The following is a 23,573-nucleotide window of genomic DNA, read 5'->3' on the forward strand; positions in this document are numbered from 1 at the left end:
CATGTCTTTCTCTTATCTATGGCTCTTAACCATATCTATAACCTCTACTTTTTGCCACTAACACGCATCTGCATTTCTTCTTGGCAAATGAATTCCTTTCATGAATCATGCCTGAGATGCCCAGAGGAAATTACTATCTGTCACTTCTTCAGCCCCACATATACAAAGCTTTCCTTTTTCTTTACCCTTCACAGGACACAATTTTAGATAATGCTTTTTGTGATTTATTCCACCTTTTCATTTAATGTTTCTTGGTACAACTTTATGGTTTCAGGCTCAGTTCTCAAGGATGAGAAATAACCATTTCTATTACTTGCTGCTGTTTCCTTGTGTTTCAACAGTATAAAGCAGCACAACAGTACTTGCAATAAATAAATAATCTGGTATTAAGAGGATATTGGAATCAACAAGTGAAATTTACACAATTTTTCAGTAGTTACTCTACTAATATGGATGTAATTATCAGATCTACCCCTCTTTTAGCCACCCAGCATGGTTGAGAGTCAGGTGGCATATAAGGTTAGTAAATTACTATTATTTTGTTAACAAGGTAAAGTTTTAAAAAATAACTTCATAAACCGTCTTTTCCATTTTATAATGTAGCAAATGCATCAATCAAATGAAAGTGTTTTTAAAAAAGGATGAAGTGTAGTAAAACTGGATCAGTTCATTTTGCTACACTGAATATTTATATTCTACTCTTGCTCCCTATCAAAGCCTTATATTCTAAAAAAGTATTTATTGTCTTTATATCCAAATTTATCTCTAATAGGCTTACACAAGACCATCTTTGAATTTTAAATCTGTAACCTCAGGCTTGTGAGACAGGTTAGGCTAATAAAATAACTGACCCACAGTGACCCATGAACTCCATTATAAAACAGAGACTTATATCTGAGTCATCCTACTGGCTCCCAATACTTTTACCACTGTCTCATTTTTAGCCTGGGTAGTCCTCAACTTACGACCACAATTGGGACTGCAACTTCCATTACTTAGTCATTAAGTGAGTTGCACCAATTTCATGATCTTTTTTATAGTAGTTGTTAAGCAAATACAGCTTTCCCCATTGACTTTACTTGTTGGAAGGTGGCTGGGACAGTTGCAAGTGGTGATCATGTGACCCCAGGATACTGCAACTGTTGTAAATATATGCCAATTGCAAAGCACCTGATTTTTGGATCACATGACCATGGGAATGCTGTGGCAGTCAAAAGTGCGAGGACTAGACGTACATTATTTTTTTTAGTGCCATCATAATTTTGAATGATTGCTAAATGAATGATCATGTCAAGGACTACTTGTATAAGTGAGCAATTGCCAATACCAAAGGACAATACTATAAAAGTATCAAGGATGGCTCATAATTAATAAAAACATTGCTTTAATACTCTTGTAAATGCAAACAATGAAGGAATCCTACTTTTCCAATAGTACACATCTGTCTCTATTTAAATATTATTTTAGTTATTATACTGTAAAGTAGCATCCATTAACAAAAACATGATTTTAAATCTACATAAAGGGCTGCATTAGGGAATCTTTAAACACATAATGAATTACAGTAAAAGCAGCCTAGAGGCAGACTCTAGTCTTTGGGGAACCAAATAGTTTAAGATAAAAATGATATTTTAATGCTGATGTCTTATTTTAATGGAGAAGAAAGTTAGTAAAATTCAGTAGCAAATTGAGTACTGCTAACTGTGAGAAATGATTCCATAGTAAATCATGTTAAGAGTTCACCACAGTATGTAGAGAATATGCTATAATTGAAATCAGGCTCATTAAATGCACTATGGTTTTTGAATCTGAATTACTTATGATTTTGTTATTTCAAGAATAAATAAAGTCAGTCTAATTACCTTTTACAGGTAGTCCTCCATTTGTTTAGCAATCATTTAAAGTTATACAACATCATTGAAAATAGTGACTTACAAACAGTCCTCACACTTACAAATTACTGTACTGCAGCGTCCCTGCAGTCACATGATCAAAATGCAGGCACTTGGTCACCAGCGTATATTTATAATGGTGCAGCAACCAAAGTCATATGATCACTGTTTGTTACTTTCCTGGATGGCTTCCAACAAGCGAAGTCAATAGAAAAAACTGGATTCGCTCAATTACTGGGCAATTCACTTAACAATAATGGACATTTGCTTACTGATCACAGCAAAAAAATAAAATTGTATGTGGTTCATTTAACGACTACCTCACTTAGCAGTGGAAGTTCTGGTCCCAATTGTATTTGTTTAGTAAATTGTATTTGTAAGACTACTTGTAATCTTAGACAGAGAGAACAGAGACATACATATATCTCACAGCAACAGAGAATTACTGCAATGTACTGTGCAGATTAGACTAGCAGCATATTGACTGCCAGTTTGAACAGAATGTTACCTATGACTGAAATTACAATAATTAAATCCCCATTACAAAGAACACAGTTGAGAAACATATGGCCCTACAAATGTCATTGAATAAAATAGCCCAGCAACTTTCATTACTGGCAATGCCAAATTAGGAGTTAAGGCTATTACTGGTTTCTGACATAGAATGTTAGAATCTTTGGTGCATTTGGAAAGTGGCAAACCCAATCAAGAATCAAGAATAAAACTTATGTTGGAGCTATTCCATGGCAGGTTAAGGGGTTCCATGCATTTTAAATATTCATATAGGGTATTTGTCTTTAAAGTAGGCATATATTGTACAATTCAATGAATTACTTTCTATAAAATTGATTGAGCTAGGTTCCATTTATACTGCCCCCTCTGATGGAAAATTTGATCTAATGGATTTTTCTATTGGTGTATACATAGAAGAGTCTTTTAGCAATTTTCCTCACTTCTTCAATCCCTATATTGCTTCCCAGACAGACACTACAAAGGGCAGGGATTGTGTACCAGTTGTACTTATTCCTACACTGGGCAGCTTACTCTATCACTGCAATGGGCTATGCGTGTAGTTGGCTTTGAAGAGCATTTAGAAACTTCAACTGATGCAAAATGGAGCAGCATGAGTAGTTATGGAGGCCTTTCTTTTGGTACATGTGACACCTTTTCTCCATGGTTACCATTATCTTCCATTTCTGATTCTGGTAGTACATGTATTTTAGTACCTTCCATTTTGTTTGATGTACTTATGGACTTTTCCACGGGGCTATTATTTTGCATACATTTATTTTAAATAAAGATAGTGTGGCCAGGAAAGTTAGATGGTGCTTCCAGGAACATTCCAATGTTACCTCACACAGAGAACCTCTTTGTCAGCCTTCCAGAAACCAGAAGTCATTCAACTGCTGGGATTCTGAGCAACGGAAGGCTCCCAGCTTAAGAAAAGTCATTCTGTGTCAAGAATTGATTCCGTATTTTAGATGTTTGTCTTCAGTATCAGGAGAAACATTAGTATCGAGGTGAAAGAAGTGTAAGCGTGCTTTTCCATGGTCTTCCTCCTCCCATGTTGTTTTGATCATTGATTGAGATTGATAAATATATACAGTAGGAGTTTGGAGTAGGAGTTTGGCACTGACGATGGCTGCCTCTGAAATGCTCTCTAATGGTTTCTTTATTCCTTATTATTATCTGCAATTCACTACGGATTTCATACTCACGAGACCATCTGCTAAGAGTTAGGCAATGTTTCCTTAAGGAGCAGCTTTCTGATTCCCCACTCCCACCTGTCTTTGCAAACGCGGAGGAGATTCTAACCAATTCCCCAGTGCTATGGATTACAACAAAGAAAGAAAAGAAGCAACCACGCCAGAAGAGGAGACGAGGTAAACGAGCAGGAATTTTAAACAGACTAAGGAATAGGGGGGAAAAAACTCCACTCCCTTCAATCTTTCTGACTAATTTACACTCACTGGCTAACAAGATGGATGAAATTCATCTCTTAAGTAGCTGGAATTCTGATTTTCATAATTCAGCTGTTCTTTGTTTTACTGAAACCTGGCTTAATCCACAAATTCATGGGGACAACACCATATACATCCCAGGATATCAGACATTTAGATCAGACAGAATTGAAGAGACATCAGGTAAAACAAAGGGTGGAGGATTATGTTTATATATCAACAACAGCTGGTCTCAGGATATAACTATAATATATAAGTTTTGTGATTAAAACCTAGACTCTTTACACATCAACTGCAAGCCATTTTACTCTCCATGTGAGTTCTCCTCACTTCTCCTAATAGCCGTGTATGTTCCTCCACAAGCCTGTGTAAACAAGGTATTATGAACTATTGCTGATCAAATTATGGAGGCTGAAGCCAAACACCCAGGTTCCCTTCCCATCATTTTAGGAGATTTCAATCAAGCAAATTTAAGCAAAGAGCTCCCAAAATATTTCCAGCATGTAAATTGTCCCACCAGAGGCAAAAATACTTTAGACCACTGCTACACAACAGTAAAAGATGCTTATAGGTCTTTACCACGAGCAGCTGTGGGACACTCTGACCACTGCATGATTCACCTTGTACCTGCTTACAGACAAAGACTTAAAACCATTAAACCAACAATTAAATCAGTGAAGACTTGGTCGGATGAAGCAAAGCTGAAACTCCAGGCCTGCCTTGATTGCACTGATTGGAATGTTTTTGAAGATGCCTCTGCAGACCTAGATGAGCTCACAGATACTGTAACATCATATGTTAGCTTCTGGGAAGACTTATGTGTACCAACAAGGAACCTGCAAATATATAGTAACAATAAACTTTGGTTCACAGCTAAACTTAAGTAGCTACATCGTTCCAAAGAGGAAGCCTACAGAAAAGGTGACAGAATGCTATACAACTAGGGCAGAAACATATTAACAAGAGAGATCAGAGCAGCAAAAAGAAGCTACTCTGAAAAGTTAAAGAATCAATTCTCAACAAATGAACCAGCAAACCTATGGAAAACTCTTAAAAACATCACTGGCTTCAGCAAACCTCCTTCCCAGGCAGAAGAAAATCAACAACTAGCAGATGACCTGAATGTGTTTTACTGCAGGTTTGAAAAGAAACTACAGCCACCTATCTCCACAACCCACATCTCAAACACACCAACAACAGCCAAGCCTCCTACAACTGGCCCCAATCCATTGGGCTCACAACCTCTGGTGATCACAGAAAAAGAAGTGCAAGATCTATTACACAGACAAAAGCCAGGAAAAGCACCAAGGCCAGACAAGATAACTCCTTCTTGCTTAAAAGTCTGTGCTGACCAATTGGCCCCCATCTTCACCTGAATCTTCTATAGATCACTAGAGATGTACTATGTTCCTAACTGCTTCAAACGTTCTACCATCATCCCAGTGCCAAAGAAGCACCATCAAGGAACTGAATGACTACAGACCAGTTGCTCTGACATCTGTAGTTATAAAAATCTTTGAAAGGCTTGTGCTGTCCCATCTGAAAACCATCAGGGATCCGCTGTTAGATCCCATGCAGTTTGCATACCGAGCAAATAGATCGAGAGATGATGCTGTTAACATGGCTCTGCATTACATCCTATAACACCTTCAATCTCCAAGTACCTAAACAAGGGTCCTCTTTGTAGACTTCAGTTCAGCATTCAATACCATCATTCCAGACACTCTTCTAAGTAAATTAAACCAACTAGCGGTACCTGAACACACTTGTAAGTGGATCATAAGCTTCCTAACAGACAGGAAGCAGCAGGTGAAGCTCGGCGGAATCACATCCAATACCTGTACAATCAGCACAGGGACCCCTCCACTTCTCTTCTCCCTATATACCAATGACTGCATCTCAAACGATCCATCTGTTAAAATACTGAAGTTTGCTGATGACACAACAGTCATTGGTCTCATTCGAGACAACAATGAATCTGCATACAGACAGGAGGTTATACAACTTGCCTCATAGTGTAACCGGAACAATCTGGAACTGAACACATTCAAAACCGTAGAAATGGTGGTAGACTTTAGAAGAAACCCTCCTATACTACCACCTCTTACAATACTAGACAACACAGTATCAACAGTAGAGACCTTCAAATTTCTAGGTTCTACTGTATCACATGACCTAAAATGGACACCTAACATCAAAAACATCATCAAAAAAACACAACAAAGAATGTTCTTTCTGCGCCAATTCAGCAAGCTCAAAATGCCCAAGGAGCTGCTGATACACTTCTACAGAGGAATTATTGAGTCTATCATCTGCACCTCTATACCTGTCAGGTTTGGTTCTGCAACCCAACAGGATAGACACAGACTACAGAGGATAATTAGGACTGCAGAAAAAACAATTACTACCCACCTGCCTTCAATTGAGGACCTGTATACTGCATGAGTCAAAATAGGGCTGTGAAAATATTTACAGGCCCCTCACATCCCGGACATAAACTGTTTCAACTCCTTCCCTCAAAACAACGCTATAGAGCACTGCACACCAGAACAACTAGACACAAAGACAGTTTTTCCCCCGAAAGCCATCACTCTGTTAAATAAATAATTCCCTCAACACTGTTCAACTGTCTACAAAGTGTACACTACTATTACTGTTAATCTTCTCACCACTCCTTCTCACCCATCCCCTCCCACTTAACTGTTTCCTAGTATGATTTGATTGTTAATTATACCCTATGACTATCATTAAGTGTTGTACGTTATGATTCTTGATTCTTAATGAATGTACCTTTTCTTTATGTATACTGAGAGTATTTATACCAAGACAAATTCCTTGTGTGTCCAATCACACTTGGCCAATAAAGTATTCTATTCTATTCTATTCTATTCTATTCTATTCTATTCTATTCTATTCTATTCTATTCTATTCTATTCTATTCTATCAATAAGTTTTTCTTTCATTTAATGCCCTCTACTGATCAAACAAGTATTTTGAGATTAATAAAATAGTAATCTGAGGCTGTGAAGCTAATAAAACTTACAGCAACCGCCTCCAGGATCTGCTTCACTGCATCAGCAGCATCTCGCTCACTGTAATATCCTTTTTCCACAATTCTATAAAGAAACAGAAATATGCCATTCAAACTGAAGAATTTCTAGAACAGCGTAATTCTTGGCAAACTTATTAAAATACATCACAGAATAATTAAGCAATATAATCTATCATGATTTGATGGATAAAGTTCTCACTAAAAATAACTTTACTCTGGGTTAATAAATATATATATTAAATATAATATGATAATGTAGAAGTAAGGACTCTAGCAAACAGCTCAGTTCCTAGTAACTTGAGAGATATTCGTGTTAAATTTCTTGATTTAGATTTCCAATCTTATCTAGAAGTTATCCTTGATTTATGGCCATAATTGAACCTGGAATTATTGTCGTAAGTTGTGCTGACTTTTTAGTGGGTCACCATGCAATCATATCCAATTATTGTTATGGTCCGTCAGCTTCCAGCGGAGCTGGCGGCAGACTCAGATGATGAGGAGGTTGGGGGGATCTTGGGCCAGTCCCAGAGTCTGGGAAAGGCTCTGATGGATGCTCTGCATTGAAAGCAGTATAGGGCCAGGGCTATCCGACATGGCTTCGGAGTCAGAGATAAGTGGGGAAGAACAGCTGGGACCTGTTCCAGATGTGTGTATACGCAGAGCTGTCAGGAGAGGAGAACAACTTAAGAACAAGGGCCGACATGGGAAGAAAGGCACATGTGGACACTGAATGGCCCCTCCCTGGGGAATAAATAGAAGGAAAAGGGAAGTGGTGGTTGCAGGAGACAATAATTTGTATTTCTTTCGGAAGATTTGCTTATCATGGTTCGTACTTCAGAGACTCCTTGCTAGGAATTAACTAACAGCATTGTGACTGGAAGCTCTCAGCCTGGCAATTATCCAAGAATTGATAAGATCTGTTCTTGCAATTAACCCTTGGAAGGATTATTGCCTGGACTTTTCTGTGTGTGAATGTCATGAATTCACAGTAACTAAATAAAGAGTGGTTTTTTGGGACAAGGAGTCTGTTTCTTGATTCTGCTAAGGCTGGGTAAGAACAATTATGACCTTTATTGCAGGGATCCACAATGGGTATTTTTTGCTGGAAACCAGAACAAAACTAATGCAGTTTCCAGCAAAAAACCCATCATAAATTGCGATCATGACTGTGGGATATTGCAAATGGCTGTAAATGCAGGCCAGTTGCCCCCAATGCTATCATGTGATCATGGTAGGGTAGCAATTGGAACTTCAAATCTGGGTTGTATGTAGCCCTGGGGAGTTTTGTCATAACTTCAAACAGTTGATGAGTCAAGAACTACCTGAACTAAAATAATTTTATTTATTTATTTATTTATTTATTTATATATATATATATATATATATATATATATATATATATATATATATATATGTGTGTGTGTGTGTGTGTGTGTGTGTGTGTGTGTGTCAAGTGTGTGTATAAAACATTAATAACAACAAACAGAAGAACAGAAAAAGGCAACAACAATTTAAAAGTCAAGTAGAACAAAAAATAGGTTTACAACCACCTAAACCAACAGTCCCTAACCGTTCCAGGGGGAGGGGGGATAGTTCTGTGTGAGTGGCAGGTGCACACATGTGCACAGCTGTTTGTGCAAGTGCAAGCTTCCGCCACTTGTGTGAGTGGAGCTTCGTGTGCAAGCAAAAACATGTGCAGCTCATGTGAACGGAGCTTGATGTGTGAGCTCAAGTGCTTCTTGCTCGAGTGCGCAGCTCCATTCACACGCAGCTTTACTTGCACAAGAGACGGGCATCTGCAAAGCTCCGCTAGCAAGCACCTGGCACTTGGGTGGAGTTATGCACGTGAGTACAATTGTCTACTGCTCATGCAAGAGGAGCTGTGTGTGTATGAGCACCCACCTGATGCTCACATGGCCCGATTCTGAACAGGCCACAGCCCACTAGTGGACCGCAGCTCAGTGGTTGGGACTCCTGACCTAAACAATTAAGTAGCTATCAGATGGACTTAGTTATAATAAGCAGATTCTTGGCTTTCCCTATCCTTCCCTTCCTCAGGCTGGCATTTTAGAGTCACTAAAATTGCAGAATTGTTGGCATGCCAGCTTTATGGGTTTAGTAGGCAAAGGTGGTCTGCCCCTATGGTGAGTACAGAAGCACCTGGAAAAGTTAAAAAAGGATGTTATGTTAAACCCTGGCTATGAGGAGCTAAGCTATGTGGTGATAAGCTGGCAAACAAGTAGTGATTGGTTGAGAGTCATTTCTATAATGCTGCAAAATGGGAAAGAGCTAATTAGCAAGTAGTTTTCTGCAAGCCAAACATACATACAAACCAGGCCGCACTTGTAGTATCCTGTCACTTAGATATATTTGAAAATAAGTCAAAACAGCACAAATGCATCACCAATGTGTTTTAAACTGGATTAAGAGGGGTGAAAAGATGGAGGCTGGCCAGCTAGCTGGAACAGACCTGAAGATCTGCATTCAGATCTGTTAAAATATAATTCCAGCCACTGGAGCACATGTATAATGTGCTGATGTATAATAATGTATTACCAACCTCTTCTGTTCTAAAAAAAATTAAACCCAAATGACTCTCTATTATGCAATATTTGGGCCATAAATAGTACAAAAACATGCACAACCCACCACATACCTGTCAAACAGCTCTCCTCCTGTTACCAGTTCTAAGACAAGGCTGATTTCTGTGGGGGTTTCAAATATCTCCTTCAATTTTATCTGAGAAAAGCAACAAAGTAAGCAATTGTCTATTTTTTCCTTCTTTCCTGTATATATATAATTTACAATAAAGTTACATTCCCGCCCCCGCCCCCGCCCCCCCCAATTTCTCTCCTCCTTTTTTTCTAATTAAAAACTTCACAGTATATGATTCAGCAGAAAGCATAATAAAAAAGGCATGCACTAAAAATTACTTGATTCTCCAAAATGTTTGAAATATCTTGAAAGTCTACTGGAAATAATTATAAATGGACAAGAACTCTGATGCTTTCCAGAACAGAAATAAATAAATATGGACAGATTACAAACTTTTGAGACTGTAGAGTTCTTTTGGTCTTCTTATGTGCAGCAAGACAGGAAAATATGTCCACAATAGGAAATCAAGATACAGGCTAACATTTTTAAATCTGGGCTTGCAAACAGATACAACTTACAATATTTGGATGTGAAAGTCGAAGAAGAACACCTATTTCTGTTCGGACAATCTTTTTATCTACCTGGTTAAAACGGAAAAAAACATAATAAGATTTTGAAAGTAATTGTTTCAATGATTTGCCTGCTGTAGCCATTCTGAGCATGTTTAATAGTCTTAGTGAAAATTTATGTGTTAATATTTTTAGGAAATAAACAAAAGTAAAAAATTAAGTTTAAAAAAATAAATTGTAAATCTGCCTCTGGGGTATCTGGGATTAATGTCATCAAATTTAATAGTAGAGTGGAGTTTTAAAATACAAGCAACAAAAAATGTTAGGTTACTATTTATCATTTGGAATTGATACTGAATTGATAATTACCTATATAGTACCCAAACGATATCAGCATATAAACTTTTAGAAAAACTATGTTGAAAAAAATATTCTTTTCTGAAGAGACCAATATCAAGCATCCTTTTGTGAATTTGCAGAATTGAATCTATGACAACTTTCAAAGAAATCTTAACACTTTATGTATAATGAAAATGTTACAAGCACTTTGGTTTGCATCATGAATGTATGGTACCTAAAACAATGAATCCATGAAAGTAAAATCAATACTGAGAGCGACCAGGGCCAAGAAGGAGATTTTAAATCTGAAATTAAGAAAGCCTGAATCAGTTATTTTGAGCAATTTGTGGAGTATACAAGGAAATCAATGTTTGCCATGAAACTGAGAAAAGCAAAGTATAGATAAACCAATATTTTCTTTTCAGTACAGATTAATGAATGGAAGACATATTTGTAGTTGTTATCATGAATACGTCACACAGGATAGCCAGCTTCTTTGCAAAACAAAGATAGCATTTTATATATTACTTACTTGGACTTTGGAAAGAGACTACTGTTTCTTAAAAGGAAAGGCCTTTTCTGTGCTATCAAAATCCAAATAAATTGGTTGAAGCAAGAGGACAGGAATAAATGCTTAATGGGCAAACAGATTTTTAAAAAAACTATTCTTTAAAGCTTCAGACATTTTGAGGGTTGTCTTTCTATTTAAGATGACTCTTGTATCTGTACAGACTTTGATAAACATTAATTGCATATCTCTTCAATACACTTTGTAAACACAACACGGCCTATTTCCATTTCCAAAGCTTCAAATTTCCTCCAAAATTTTCCGCTGTATATGTATGGAGTACAAGTAAATTATAAATGTATTTCTATTTGCATAGTCAAGCTCATAATTATTTGTTTATTACTGCTGTACTGAAATATGATACAGCTTTGGCATTTGTTCAAAAAAATCATATAAATAAATGGACTATAAACATGCCCTGGAATTAACTCAAATAATCCCTGATGCAATCTACTAAGCAACTACTGTTGCACCATTACCACTAAGAGAGCTTACATAAATAAAGACATAAATAAAGTATTTGTACAGTAGCTGAAAGAAATGGTTCACAATTACAATCAAAAGTCCATTATTTCAGATGGAGAGAGAACGTTCTTCTTACACTTATAACAGTTTGATAAGTAACAAAACCAGTAACTTATTAACAAGAACTTGAATGGAGTTTAAGCTAAGGTCTGTTTTTAGCACAGTGGCTTTGCAGCTTTGTGTTCATGAATGCAGGCAATAAGTTTTTGCATAGGTAATTTTTTTTATCTCAATGAATGGATCAGCGCAATATGCACATCATTTTTAGTGTTCTTATCACCTAATTATTCCACTGAGGAGAGGAAAAGTGATTGCAAAATTGATCAAAATTCCTAGACATATCAATATATTAAATCAGACAAATATAATTCATAATTCTTGTATAAAGCCACAATGCTTCTCTAATTGCAAAACATATAGCTTACCTAAAATTATATATGACACATATAAACAAGGCAATACCTGTTCTTCAAATAACTTCTTTAGAGTTGCACAGAGCTCTTCAGCAGGCAACTCCTGAAACAACATTTTTAAAAACATTATCGAAGTGCTATAATGAAAAATGGCTCTTGGACTCCTTTTCTCCTTGGCCCTATGAACACATTGGCACTTATTTTGCTGGGGCTATCAATGAAAAAAATATGCTATATACATCATTTGGTTAAGATGATTCTTTGGTAAGTTTTATTATATCCTGATTAAACATTTATTAATGCAAGCTTTTCTAAATCTCATTTATTTTCCATCTTTCCCTTAAAACATCTATATTTACATATAGATATATCTAATTTCTCACTTCATTCTTAATGTGCTTGTGAATTAATTGGCTTTTAATAGTGAGCTTTTCATCATTTTGACTATCAAGTGAAATGCTTATGTTTTTATGTTTTTTAATGGCATTTCATACTTCTGCTTCTTAAGGTTGAACACAACATTTCTTTAACTTCAAGTTTGAGAAGGAATTATAATTTAGAAATGGCAAAAAACTGCCACTACCATTAAACATCTCAGAAGTTTAAATGAAATCTTGTATTAACAAGAGAGGGATTATCTCCTTTCATTCATAGAGAGACCAGGATTTAAAGTCACAACTTCAGTTCTGAACAAGATAATAATCACTCATCACTTATTACCACTAAGCTCTGCTTTCCTGTAGTGGTAATAGAAACTAGATTCAGTTATTAGCCTTATTATATTAGTCCAGGAAATTATATTTCAGAGACAAGTAGTGGTTGACTTACTATCATAATTGAATCTGCAATTATAGCTATGCTGATGGGTCATCACCTAAACATCTTGTATTACAACCTATTTTTATACTGCTGTTAAGTGAACACGGAGATTGTAAAGTGAATGTGGTGGTTGTTAAACAAGCACTGTGTTTTTTAAGTGCATCATAAATTCACATTGCTCACTATGGTTTTGTTTTGTTGGCTGAAAATCAGAAGTAAATGCAGATTTCCAGCAAAAAAGTCATAAATTACATGCAAAATGCAGCAAAGAGCTTTAAGTGCAAGTTGCCTGTCAAGCATCCACAGTGCGGTCATATGGCTACGGGGAGTGGCCACTGGAACTTCAATCTAGGTCCTAAGCACCTTTTGGGGGAATTCATCATAAGTCAGAACTACTCTCATAGCTAGCTTTTCCTTGCTTTTTTATCCCAAGTTTCAGTTTGGAACAGAGATACTCTGACTATTGGAAGGATGGAAGAAAAGAAGGGAGGATGATTAATTTGCCCAGATGTGTACATCCATTAGTAAAATGGGAAGGAAAACAGCCCCTCTCACCTTATAGGACCTTTTACATGCACACAAATGGCTCACTTCTGAAATAAGCCAGTCATAGGCTGAAAAACCAAAGGTAGTGCTACTCTTTTTACTCCATTTCTTTTAATGTTTTCTTTTAAAAATATGGAAATTGCCCTATCTTCTTCTGTGATTTTCTTTTCAACTTCCCAGGCTGGTCTATAGTCTAGGTATTTCTTGATAATCTCCTATCCAGGTATTAACCAGCTCTGACTCAAATCTGATTTCCAGAATCAAGTAAGGTTTGTAAGATTGTGCCATCAGCTACAAGAAAATTCAAAGATACACTATTTCTTTTCTAAACAAAATATACTTTTCCAGGTATCATATTTAATCAGCCTACATTTAATATTCTTATTTTAAGTCACATTCATTCCAAGTTAAGGTCCAAAGTATTGTATATGAATTTGCACATGCATAATCTCCAACAGACTTTCAAATCAGAAAACATGGATAGTGAACAGTGCTGGACCTCGTAGGTACTCAGCTGATTTATCAGCCATAGCTCCAGATCAATATGCAGTAGGTTTTTGCTTGTTCAAGCCTGAGTAGATTGCAGTTGCACAGGAAGTGACATATATAACTATACTAATGTACTATTACTAACTCAGTTCCAATTGTCTCTTGAGAGGATTACTTTAATGCATTCTAGATAGGACTGCCTTTGGAGACAAACTAGTACTTGCAACTGGTAGAAAATGTAGTGTCAAGATTATTAATTGGATACCCTTCCAATTCAGAATTACACCTATTTGAAGTCAATGAATGGTTGCCAGGAGGCACAATGCAAAGTGCTGCTCATTATCTTTACCATTATCTAAACAGCACAGCACCAGGATATAACAAGCAATCTGCATACCCCATTATCAAGAATATCCTTTCTAAAAGTTTCATTCCTTTCTGAGGCCTGATGGCTTTCTCTGTACTATCCCTTCCTTTATAGAATATTCTGTTGCAGTGGTGGATTTCAAAAAATTTTTATCACTGGTTCTGTGGGCATGGCTTAGTGGGTGCACTTTGCACACTAATCTTCTCCTGTAATCTTGCACTCTCCCTGGTCTTTGACAGCTGATGCGCAGCAATTCGCTGTGCCGCACAAAACAGCTGAGCTTCAATACCAAGAAATAAAAGTCAGTAGAGAGCTGGGGTGGTGAAAGGGCCCAACAGCTGATCACTGGAGCAAACTGGTTTGCTCAAAGATGATCCTCAGAGCTACCGGTTCAGCCCGGTACACCAGAAATTTGCAGAGAATTTTTTTTTTAATTAGCTGATCAGCTTTGCTGCTTCCTATTCAGTCCTCCCTCTGTATGAATCAAGATGTCACTTCAATTTTGCCTTTTCTCCTTCTTCCATTCACAAATAGAGGTAGTGTTATTAACTTCACTTTTCTCATTGTAAATCCCACTGAATCAGTTGGAATGCTGATCTAAGTAAGAAGAACTAAGTAAGAGCTCGGGTTCTCACTTAGAATGAAGGGCATTGTTATGTTGTACTGTGTAAAATTTTGTTTTATGTTGATTTACTAGTTTAGACTTCGTTATAGATAACTGCAAGAATCTATTCAGCATTACTATTTTATTATAGAGACGGTAAAAAATCCTTGAAACACTTTTTGCACCTTTAAAAATTTGCTTATTTTATGTATAAAAAGATGAGTGGACAGATGTATGAAACCTCAAATTAAGTTTTTAGCAACTAAATAAAAGATAAATAGCAAAGAAAGAGGCCTGAACCATTTTTTAGTTTCTTATAATGCATACATCAGAAACCAAACAGGAGAAACAGACTTAAGATTTGATTTGAGGAGGTATCAATGTTGTTTCTGTATCTGCACATAATTTTTCAACTAATTTAGATGCAGAAGTTTTTTGTTTATTTTTTTTTAATTAGCAAGCAGACTGGGTATCATCACTGCATAATTTATCTGATTTAGTTTCATGGCTGTAACATAAAATTGCTTCGTAAGTTTCACAGTAAAGATTGTTATAAAATGCTAATGTAAAAATTGGAATAAAACATCTATTATTTATGTCTTCTTTAGAGACTATAGGGAAACAAGTTTTCCGATGCAGTAATATTTACAGTTTCCTTTAAAAAAATTTATTAGTTTATTTACTGAATTATCCTACTTTTCACAATAAATGACACATATGGTACTAATAGTAACAAAAATAAAATAGATTAACAATTAAAACAGTTAAAATACAATTAAAAGCATATCAGTAAAAAGAATACACACTCAGTTACTCAACAGCGAGTCAAATTATATGCCAGAGGGAGACAGTTTGCCAGAACACAGAAAACAAGAGAGAATTAGCCTAGCAATTTATATCAGAAAGTTCTGAAGCCTCTTTTAAACCTGTCAAATCTCTTACTCAAAAAATTCTACAATAATTTGAAAGGAGGGAAGGAGGAAAGGAGGGAGGCTTCTTCTAAATGACATTGTGTGCACTGTTATAATGATAAATGCATTATTTCAAAAACCTGATCCTAAATTATATAGGATTTAGGGCACTGTGCTGGGAAAAAGTCCTCCAGTCAGTGGTGATACTTTGAATTATTTTTCAACTGGCTTTTCCTTATCCAACTACTTGCTAAAATCAGACCAATTTAGAATTTATTTTGTAGATAAAAGTATTGATAACATCAAAGGATTTGTTTCCTCTCATAATGATACAATATTGAAAGGAAAACATTTATACCAGTGTTCATCAACCATAGTAACTTTAAGATGCATGGACTTCAACTCACAAAATCCCATGCCATTATGACTGGCTGGGGAATTCTGGGAGTTGAAGTCCATGCACCTTACAGTTGCCAAGATTGAGAAACATTAGTTTATACCAGGGCTGTCAAATTCAATTTCATTGAGGGCGCATCAGGGTTGTGTTTGATCTCAGGGTGGGCATGGCCAAGGGGCCATGGCCAGGGTGGGTGTGGCCAGCTTCACATCATTCATGTAAGGGGCCATCTGTAATGTCCCGGGCTGGGTGGATCCTCTACCAGCAAAAACAGAGCCCAGGCAGCCACAAGGGCCTCCTGCAGCCCTCTGCCAGTGAAAAGGGAGCCAGGAGGGCTGCATGCAGCTTTCCTGAGCTCCATTTTTACTGGCAGAGGCACCACGGGCCAATCCTTTGCTATTTCCAGGGCAACCCTGTAGGCCAGATCAAAGCATCCCATGGCGAAATCCAGCCCGTGGGCCTTAAATTTGACACCCCGGTTTACACTCTGATCTTCTCAGTCTATGATTGTCAAAGCTTCATCCACCTTTCTTCTACTAGGAATTCCAAATAAAGGAGGGAGAGTAAGAAACAAGCTGCACTCTTATAGCAGAAGTTAGCCCTCCTTAATTTAGTTTTCACATTTTAAGTCACTATTATATCTTCCTCAGTTTTCAGAGATATCATGTGACAAATGTTAAAATCTGCAATTTTTAGGAACTATAATTTTAATGTAATGCTACATGATTTTTAGTAGTATAAATGGTATTCACTGCAAGATATTGCATGTAAATTTTTCCAATCAATATCTTTGGCACTTTTGAATTAGATCTGTTTTATTTCATTTTGATTGTCATTCTAAAATTAAAATTCCCTAATAGAAAATGGTATCAGAAATTGCTATAAGCCATGTAGTGGATTTTATTCATAATGAAGAGTGATCCATACCTTCTACTTAATGGGAGATTAGGTCCCATGGGCAACAAATATCATATATTGAAATCTTAAATTTAATAGGGATTTAGTAAGAGATATATAGTCATAATTAAATGCTGTTACAACATAATCCTATCTGCAGTTCCAAGAAACCTAGTCAGCACAGGTTCACCTATGTTGGCTGGAACTCCTGGAAGTGGAATATATAAGAATCAGAAGAAGATTAGTTTAAAGAAGGCTCCCATAAACATTGCTTTTTTGGAGTAGATCTATTGAACAATTCTTACATAACAAAAAGATCCATACTTAGACAAAGCTGATTGTTCATATAGATAGTCCTCAACTTACAATCAAAACTGACCATGGCAATTATAGTCATAAGTTGTGATGATCATAAAGCTAGTCACTGTGATGACTCCCCTGAATCCTTCCTTAGACACATCTCCAGATGAGAAGCAGAGGATGAGCCAGTCCCAGGCATGTCAGGAGGAGAAGCAGCCATGGGCTGCAAGTTAGGAATGGAGCACAGTGGAGTGACTGGATGAGCAGACGTCTGAGCTAGAGACAGGAGAAACATAGATGCAGCTGGGAAGCCCACAGACTTCACATGGAGAGGGCACACAGCTGCAGCTTGTCACTGGAGATGAAGAAGAACGGCCTCCTCCTCCAAATCTGAGAGCACCTATGGCCGAGAGGAGCCAGGCACAAGGAAGGTCAACCAGGCTACTTGTGAGGAGAAGCCTCACCCCTCTTGATGTGGTATACCAGGAAGCAGTTATTTAGCTCAGCAGGGGGAGTGAAACGATGCTGGAACAATATGTCCATTTCCTTGCTGTGTGTCCTTGCCTTGAATTTCAGATCACAACTCTTCAATTGTGCCTTTACCTTGGAGACTTGCCTTGTTTTTGCACTGTGGACTGCTTCTTTTGAATAGTCTGTTGAACTCATCAGGAAGAGGCTGGCCCTGGCACAGGGAATTGTTGGAGAATACTAATTCAGCATTGGAACCCCTAATAATGACCTCTAACACCTGTGGTGTGTGTGTGTGTGTGTGTGAGAGAGAGAGAGAGAGAGAGAAGGAAGGAGGGAGGGAGAGAGAGAGAGAGTAGCTCTTGACAATCTAGCATAACCTTTGATGGTCACTAAGCAATAAGTCAAGGATTATTGTGCAATGTGCTTTCAAAAGCAAAATTCAGCAACAACAAACTCATGAATAGCAATAGCTACACTTACAGTTTTCTTCAAGATTTTGACAGCAAAAGGCTTTTGAGTTCCTTTCTGCCTGCACCTGTAGACAATAGATGTAGCACCCCTGAATGAAAAGACAAAGAAAGATGTATCATTTAGTTGGTAGTAAATTTGTCAGAGAAAGCACATATTTCCTTCCTCAAAACAATGCCTGCTTCAAAACCTGACATTTGGACTCTTGAATGGGAAAAAAAGTCATATTTTCTCATTTTTTCCGTGCTGCTCTTATATTTTTACCTTTGACTCAAATAATGAATTAAAAACTTTGTTTTTGTGAATGCAATTTTTTTTCTTAGTCAGAAATTTACATATTTTCAAAAAATAGAAAATGGGAATTTGCCTATCCCATTATTAGAGTATATTTAATGCAACAAATTTTATAATATTGACATATTTAATATTTTAAAAGAAGTTATGAGATAAAATAAATCTCAAAAAATAATATGATCAATAAGACTTCACAGCAGAGATTATTGAGTAACACTTGGGCCATTCAACAAATTGTCAAACATGCCTCCTGAGAACAATATAATTTATTTTTAAGTCTATCCAATTTGAGCTATTAAAATCCAGAGGACCACTAGATGGGAGCAAAGATACACAAATTCAAATTCTTTATTGTTCCAGATCAGCCACCCAGATAAAACAAGATTTGCTAAATATAACCTACCAATACAACTTAGAAAACAACATTTAAAATACAAGGCATATAAGGTGAAAAATGTATGATCACACTTGCACTGTTTTGCTATCAAAAATCTGCAAGTTTTATAAATGGTGTAAACTGCAATTTATAAGAGGGAAACTTATCTACCAGTGAAAACGAAACATAAAAATCTTCAGTCCCTCCTGGAAAAAAGCTTAGAAAAAGGTATTACTAGCTTTTTATGTATATTTCAGGGCAAAAATATAGAAAAAAAATCTTCAAAAGTAGTCCTTCAGCATTTTATATTTTTAAGGTATATTTTATGCTTTAAAATTTAATTTTACATTTGTTTAATAAATTACCCTTTTAGTTTTAACAATACCACATTTGAAACAGCTTCAATATTTAGGGAAATTTACTTTATCCACACCAAACCTGAAAATTAATTTTTTTAATTCTTCCCAGATTCAAGAATAATCTTCTCTATGATATATGGAATCTGATAGGACAACGTTGATAGAATTAAGCCATGGAACTAGTCCTATGGTTTTACAAATCCTTGCTTGTATTTCAATGCTAGTTTATGCCTAAATGATAATGTATATAACCACATAAAGTCTGGGTTTAATCGCTTTCTGCCACAAATAAATTGGATATTAATTCCATACAATATGCCAATAAGAGTTCATTAACAGTGAAGTTAATAACTGTTAGGGCTCTTGACTTTAAGGGAAAAGGTGATGAGTGTAGAGGAGCTGTCAGCAGCTTCATAATCCAAATAGGTTCTTTTCCTTCAGTTGTGCTGCAACTGCAAAGACAGGACAGTCACACAACAGCAAGGAACAGACACTGCTGCTTTAAGAAGTTGCTGACAGCTGCTATCCAAGGGCTCCTGCCTGTTGCAAAGCCTCTTTTTTCCCTTTATCTCCAAAGTTGTACACAATTCTATTGAAATTTCTGTATTAACATTTCTATATTATTATTTTATACAGTTTTTTCAATTTTAAATTATACAGAAGAGAGTGTAACGATCTAGAGAAGGATGGCTTGGCAGTATATGAATCCCATCCCCTCTCTCTCTCTCACACACAAACCTTTTAAGTAAAGTATAGGAGATAGGAAACAAATTAAGACAGGACATTCGAAAGGTGCTTTTCAAAAGGCAAGTGGACTTTCTTGGTTTTGTTTCCTTTAAAACATTTAGTTTCTCATCCAAGAATAAGAAATGGCGGCGCCCAACTAGGACGGTGAGGCTCTCGCTCCTGGAGCACTATCTCCCTATAAAGCCACCACCTGCACCAGAAATCACTTTTAATCAGAGCAATAAATTCCTCCCACCCAGTAAATCACAGCTGCTAGTAAAACAATTAACCCATTCCTTGCAGACTCTCAATACTACCTCATTACTTTAATCAAACACTGATTAATTCATTACCTCAAAACTTACAACTTTTCTACCTCATCACCTATATCAATGATTAGATAATAAATTTCTATAAAATATTTCATTAATGGTTTAATTGATTTATTGTTTTAATTGATTAGTGTGATTAGAGTGTTTAGTGCAAATAGTGTGATTACTGATTAGTTTAAAAGATCAAGATTCATGTAATTTAATTGATTAGTAAAATCAGTGATTTAGTGAATTTAATTGAACAGTGTGATTAACGATTAGTGTAATTAATTGATTAGCGATTAGTGTAATTAATTGATTAGGCTGATTGTTGCTTAGGAAAATTATTTGATTAGAGAAATTACTGCAATTGATTGATTGGTGTGATATTGGCTATATTGATTACCCAAAATTGTTCCATTAATTAATTTAATCAACATACCATCTTAACAAACCTACCATGCCAAGAAAAAAATCCAATGCCAAACCACAACCTAAAGAGAAAGTAATTCCCACCAATGAACCACAAGACTCCTGCACATGCCTTAAATGCTACAAAACTCTAAAGGATAATGAAAACTCCATCAAATGTTCTCTATGTAACAAATACGCTCATCATGACTGCTTGGGATAACCCGAGTAAATGATTCAATGCCTAGAATCATCCAATGGGTTTCCATATCTCTGCAAATCATGCAGACCCAAACTGGATCTGTTGGAAAGAGTTGATACCATTGAAACATGAATAACATCCCTTGACACCATAGTAGCATCCCTGGACGCCTTAAAAGAAAGATTATCCAACCTTGAAAAAAAAGACACAACGCAAAAACCTGAACATCCAATAGCTACAAACCACATCTCTACCCAACAACCACAACCCAATCCATAAAAAACATAAATCAGACAAATAATGATATCCCAATCCTCATCAGAGAAGCTGTTGAGCGTGGACAGAAACGTCCAAACACCATCTTATTTGGTCTAGAGGACATCAATGATAATGATGACATCACAACTGTCCGAAACATCATCAGTGATTATCAAACATCAACCATCTCCCCTGATGAAATACTTGACATTTCCCGCATTGGCCGAGAGCTCAAATACAGAGATGGCTCTGTGGCCCCACGCTTCTTCAGGGTCATTTGCAAAAATGAATCAAGCAAATGTAAATTCATTTACACTATAAATTCACTCGCCAAAACCAACACCAACCATAAGAACCTCCGTTGTTGCCCTGACCTAACCATACAGCAATGTGCCCACTCCCATGTACTCCGCACTGAACTCAAAAAACGTCTAGACAATGGAGAGAAGGACCTGTACATTGACTACCATGCTGACTGTATCAAAAATAAGTCACACAACCCACAACTCAGCTTTAACCTTCAACCACAACCCTACCTCAACCAATCCACCATCACCCAAGACTAGGCACGCATGCCCCTAACTACCTCAATTCCAACTACTGCTGGCCTTAAATGCAAGCTACTCAATGCAAGAAGACTTGCGAATAAAATACCTGAATTTCTCCTCTTACTAAATATGGCTAAATTTGACATCATATTTGTCTGTGAAACATGTCTCAATGCATCTCTCCCTGACTCCATTACCACAGTCAGAGACTATCATGTTTACCAATCAGATCGTGAAATTTGTAGAGGAGGTGATGTTGCTATCTTCTATAAAAAGTCCTTACATCTAAAAAACATCCAAGTTACCCAAGAGCTTGCTCTTCCTGAGACCATCATCTGTGAACTATCCTTAAATATCACATTTCGATTCTTACTATGTTACAGAGCACCTGATTATGACACCAAACATGTAAACAAGCTAAATACACTACTAACATGGACAGCATCCTGCCCACACGCTTTTATCTTTCTTGGTGACTTCAATCTACCTCATATTGACTGGACCCTAAATGAATGTATAATTGAACCCATACACACAACCTTCTACAATGCTGATACAAATCTGGGACTGGAACAACTAGTAACCTACAGCACTAGACTAAACAATTGCTTCAATCTCATCTTCTGCAATAGTCTGAATTCAATTTACGGAATACAAACTAAAGAACCCTTTTGCAGCAGTGACCACAATATGACTGACTTTTGTCTCAACATATGCCCACACAAAAATCACCACAATGATGTAATCCCCAGTTATAACTTTAAAAAAGGCAACTATGATCTTATAGACAACGATCTCTCATCCCTTGATTGGCAATTTCTATTCTCTGGATGCAATACTGTTGAAGACCATTACAACATATTTTTATTTGAAGTCAAAAAAGTCATCAAACTATATGTACCAACAACAACTCCCAAAACAAAACAAAAAAAAAAACAGATTACCCATAACAATAAGGAAACTTCAATCCAAAAAGAGATCACTCTGGCGGAAAAAAAAATCTGGTCACGTTGCCAATTTCAAAAGCTGATAGAAAAATGTATGCCACCAGATAAAGACTGAATGCACCAATTATCACATTAAACAACAGGAAAACCTTCTATGCACCAATTCCACCCACGCTTTTTACAATTTTGTAAACAACAAACTAAAAGACTCAAGGTCCATCCCACCCTTGATAGGACCTAATGGTAAAGACTGCAACGACGACACCATTAAAGCCAACATCTTTAACACATTTTTCGGCTCAGTATTTGTAAACAGCAATGGATCATGCCCAGTATTTCTTAGCCGAACCACAGACAACTACAATGATCTAATACATATTGATTTTACAGAAGATAATGTTGAAAAAGCACTACGCAATCTAAAACCATCTCTATCTATTGGACCGGATGGAATATGTGCCTACTTCTTAAAAAAGCTATCCACTGCCACAGCCGAACCTCTAAGCATAATCTTTTAAAAATCTTTCAGGACCAGCTCCTTGCCTAACCTATGGTCACAAGCCACAGTCATCCCCATCTTCAAAAAGGGAGACCCCAGCCTAGTTGAAAATTACAGACCAATCTCCTTATGCTGCATCACCTGTAAAGTCATGGAATCAATTATTAACCAATCCATTATCTTCCACTTAGAGACAAACAACCTACTCTCCAATAAACAATTTGGTTTCAGGAAAAAACTATCCTGCAATCTGCAACTCTTACACTGCAAAAACATACGGACTACACAACTCGATCAGGGCAAAGCAATAGACACAATCTACATAGACTTCTGTAAAGCCTTTGATTCAGTGGTACACGACAAACTACTCCTAAAACTAAAATCTTATGGTATCTCTGGACAACTGCATGACTGGATAGAAGCATTCCTGTCAAACAGACAACAAACAGTCAAAATTGG

The 23,573-nt window shown here is 36.7% G+C and overlaps 1 protein-coding gene across 2 annotated transcripts in view; it reads right to left on the reverse strand.

Annotated features, from left to right (window-relative positions):
* The window catches only part of CAMK4 (calcium/calmodulin dependent protein kinase IV), a 67,844-nt gene that overhangs the window by 25,251 nt on the left and 19,020 nt on the right, over positions 1-23,573 (reverse strand). Inside the window, exons 2-6 of one of the 2 annotated variants that reach the window (XM_026719853.2) lie at positions 18,196-18,274; positions 11,964-12,017; positions 10,079-10,141; positions 9,562-9,644; positions 6,897-6,969 (exon numbers count right to left, since the gene is read on the reverse strand). In XM_026719853.2, the coding sequence (XP_026575638.1) occupies positions 6,897-6,969; positions 9,562-9,644; positions 10,079-10,141; positions 11,964-12,017; positions 18,196-18,274 (352 nt within the window). The remainder of the gene's footprint in view (positions 1-6,896; positions 6,970-9,561; positions 9,645-10,078; positions 10,142-11,963; positions 12,018-18,195; positions 18,275-23,573) is intronic. The other variant, XM_026719862.2, reaches the window with a different exon arrangement.

Source organism: Pseudonaja textilis, chromosome 2 (genome assembly GCF_049901715.1).
Source record: "Pseudonaja textilis isolate UNSWEBS1 chromosome 2, rPseTex1.2, whole genome shotgun sequence".
In the NCBI taxonomy this organism is placed as follows: Eukaryota; Metazoa; Chordata; class Lepidosauria; order Squamata; family Elapidae; genus Pseudonaja; species Pseudonaja textilis.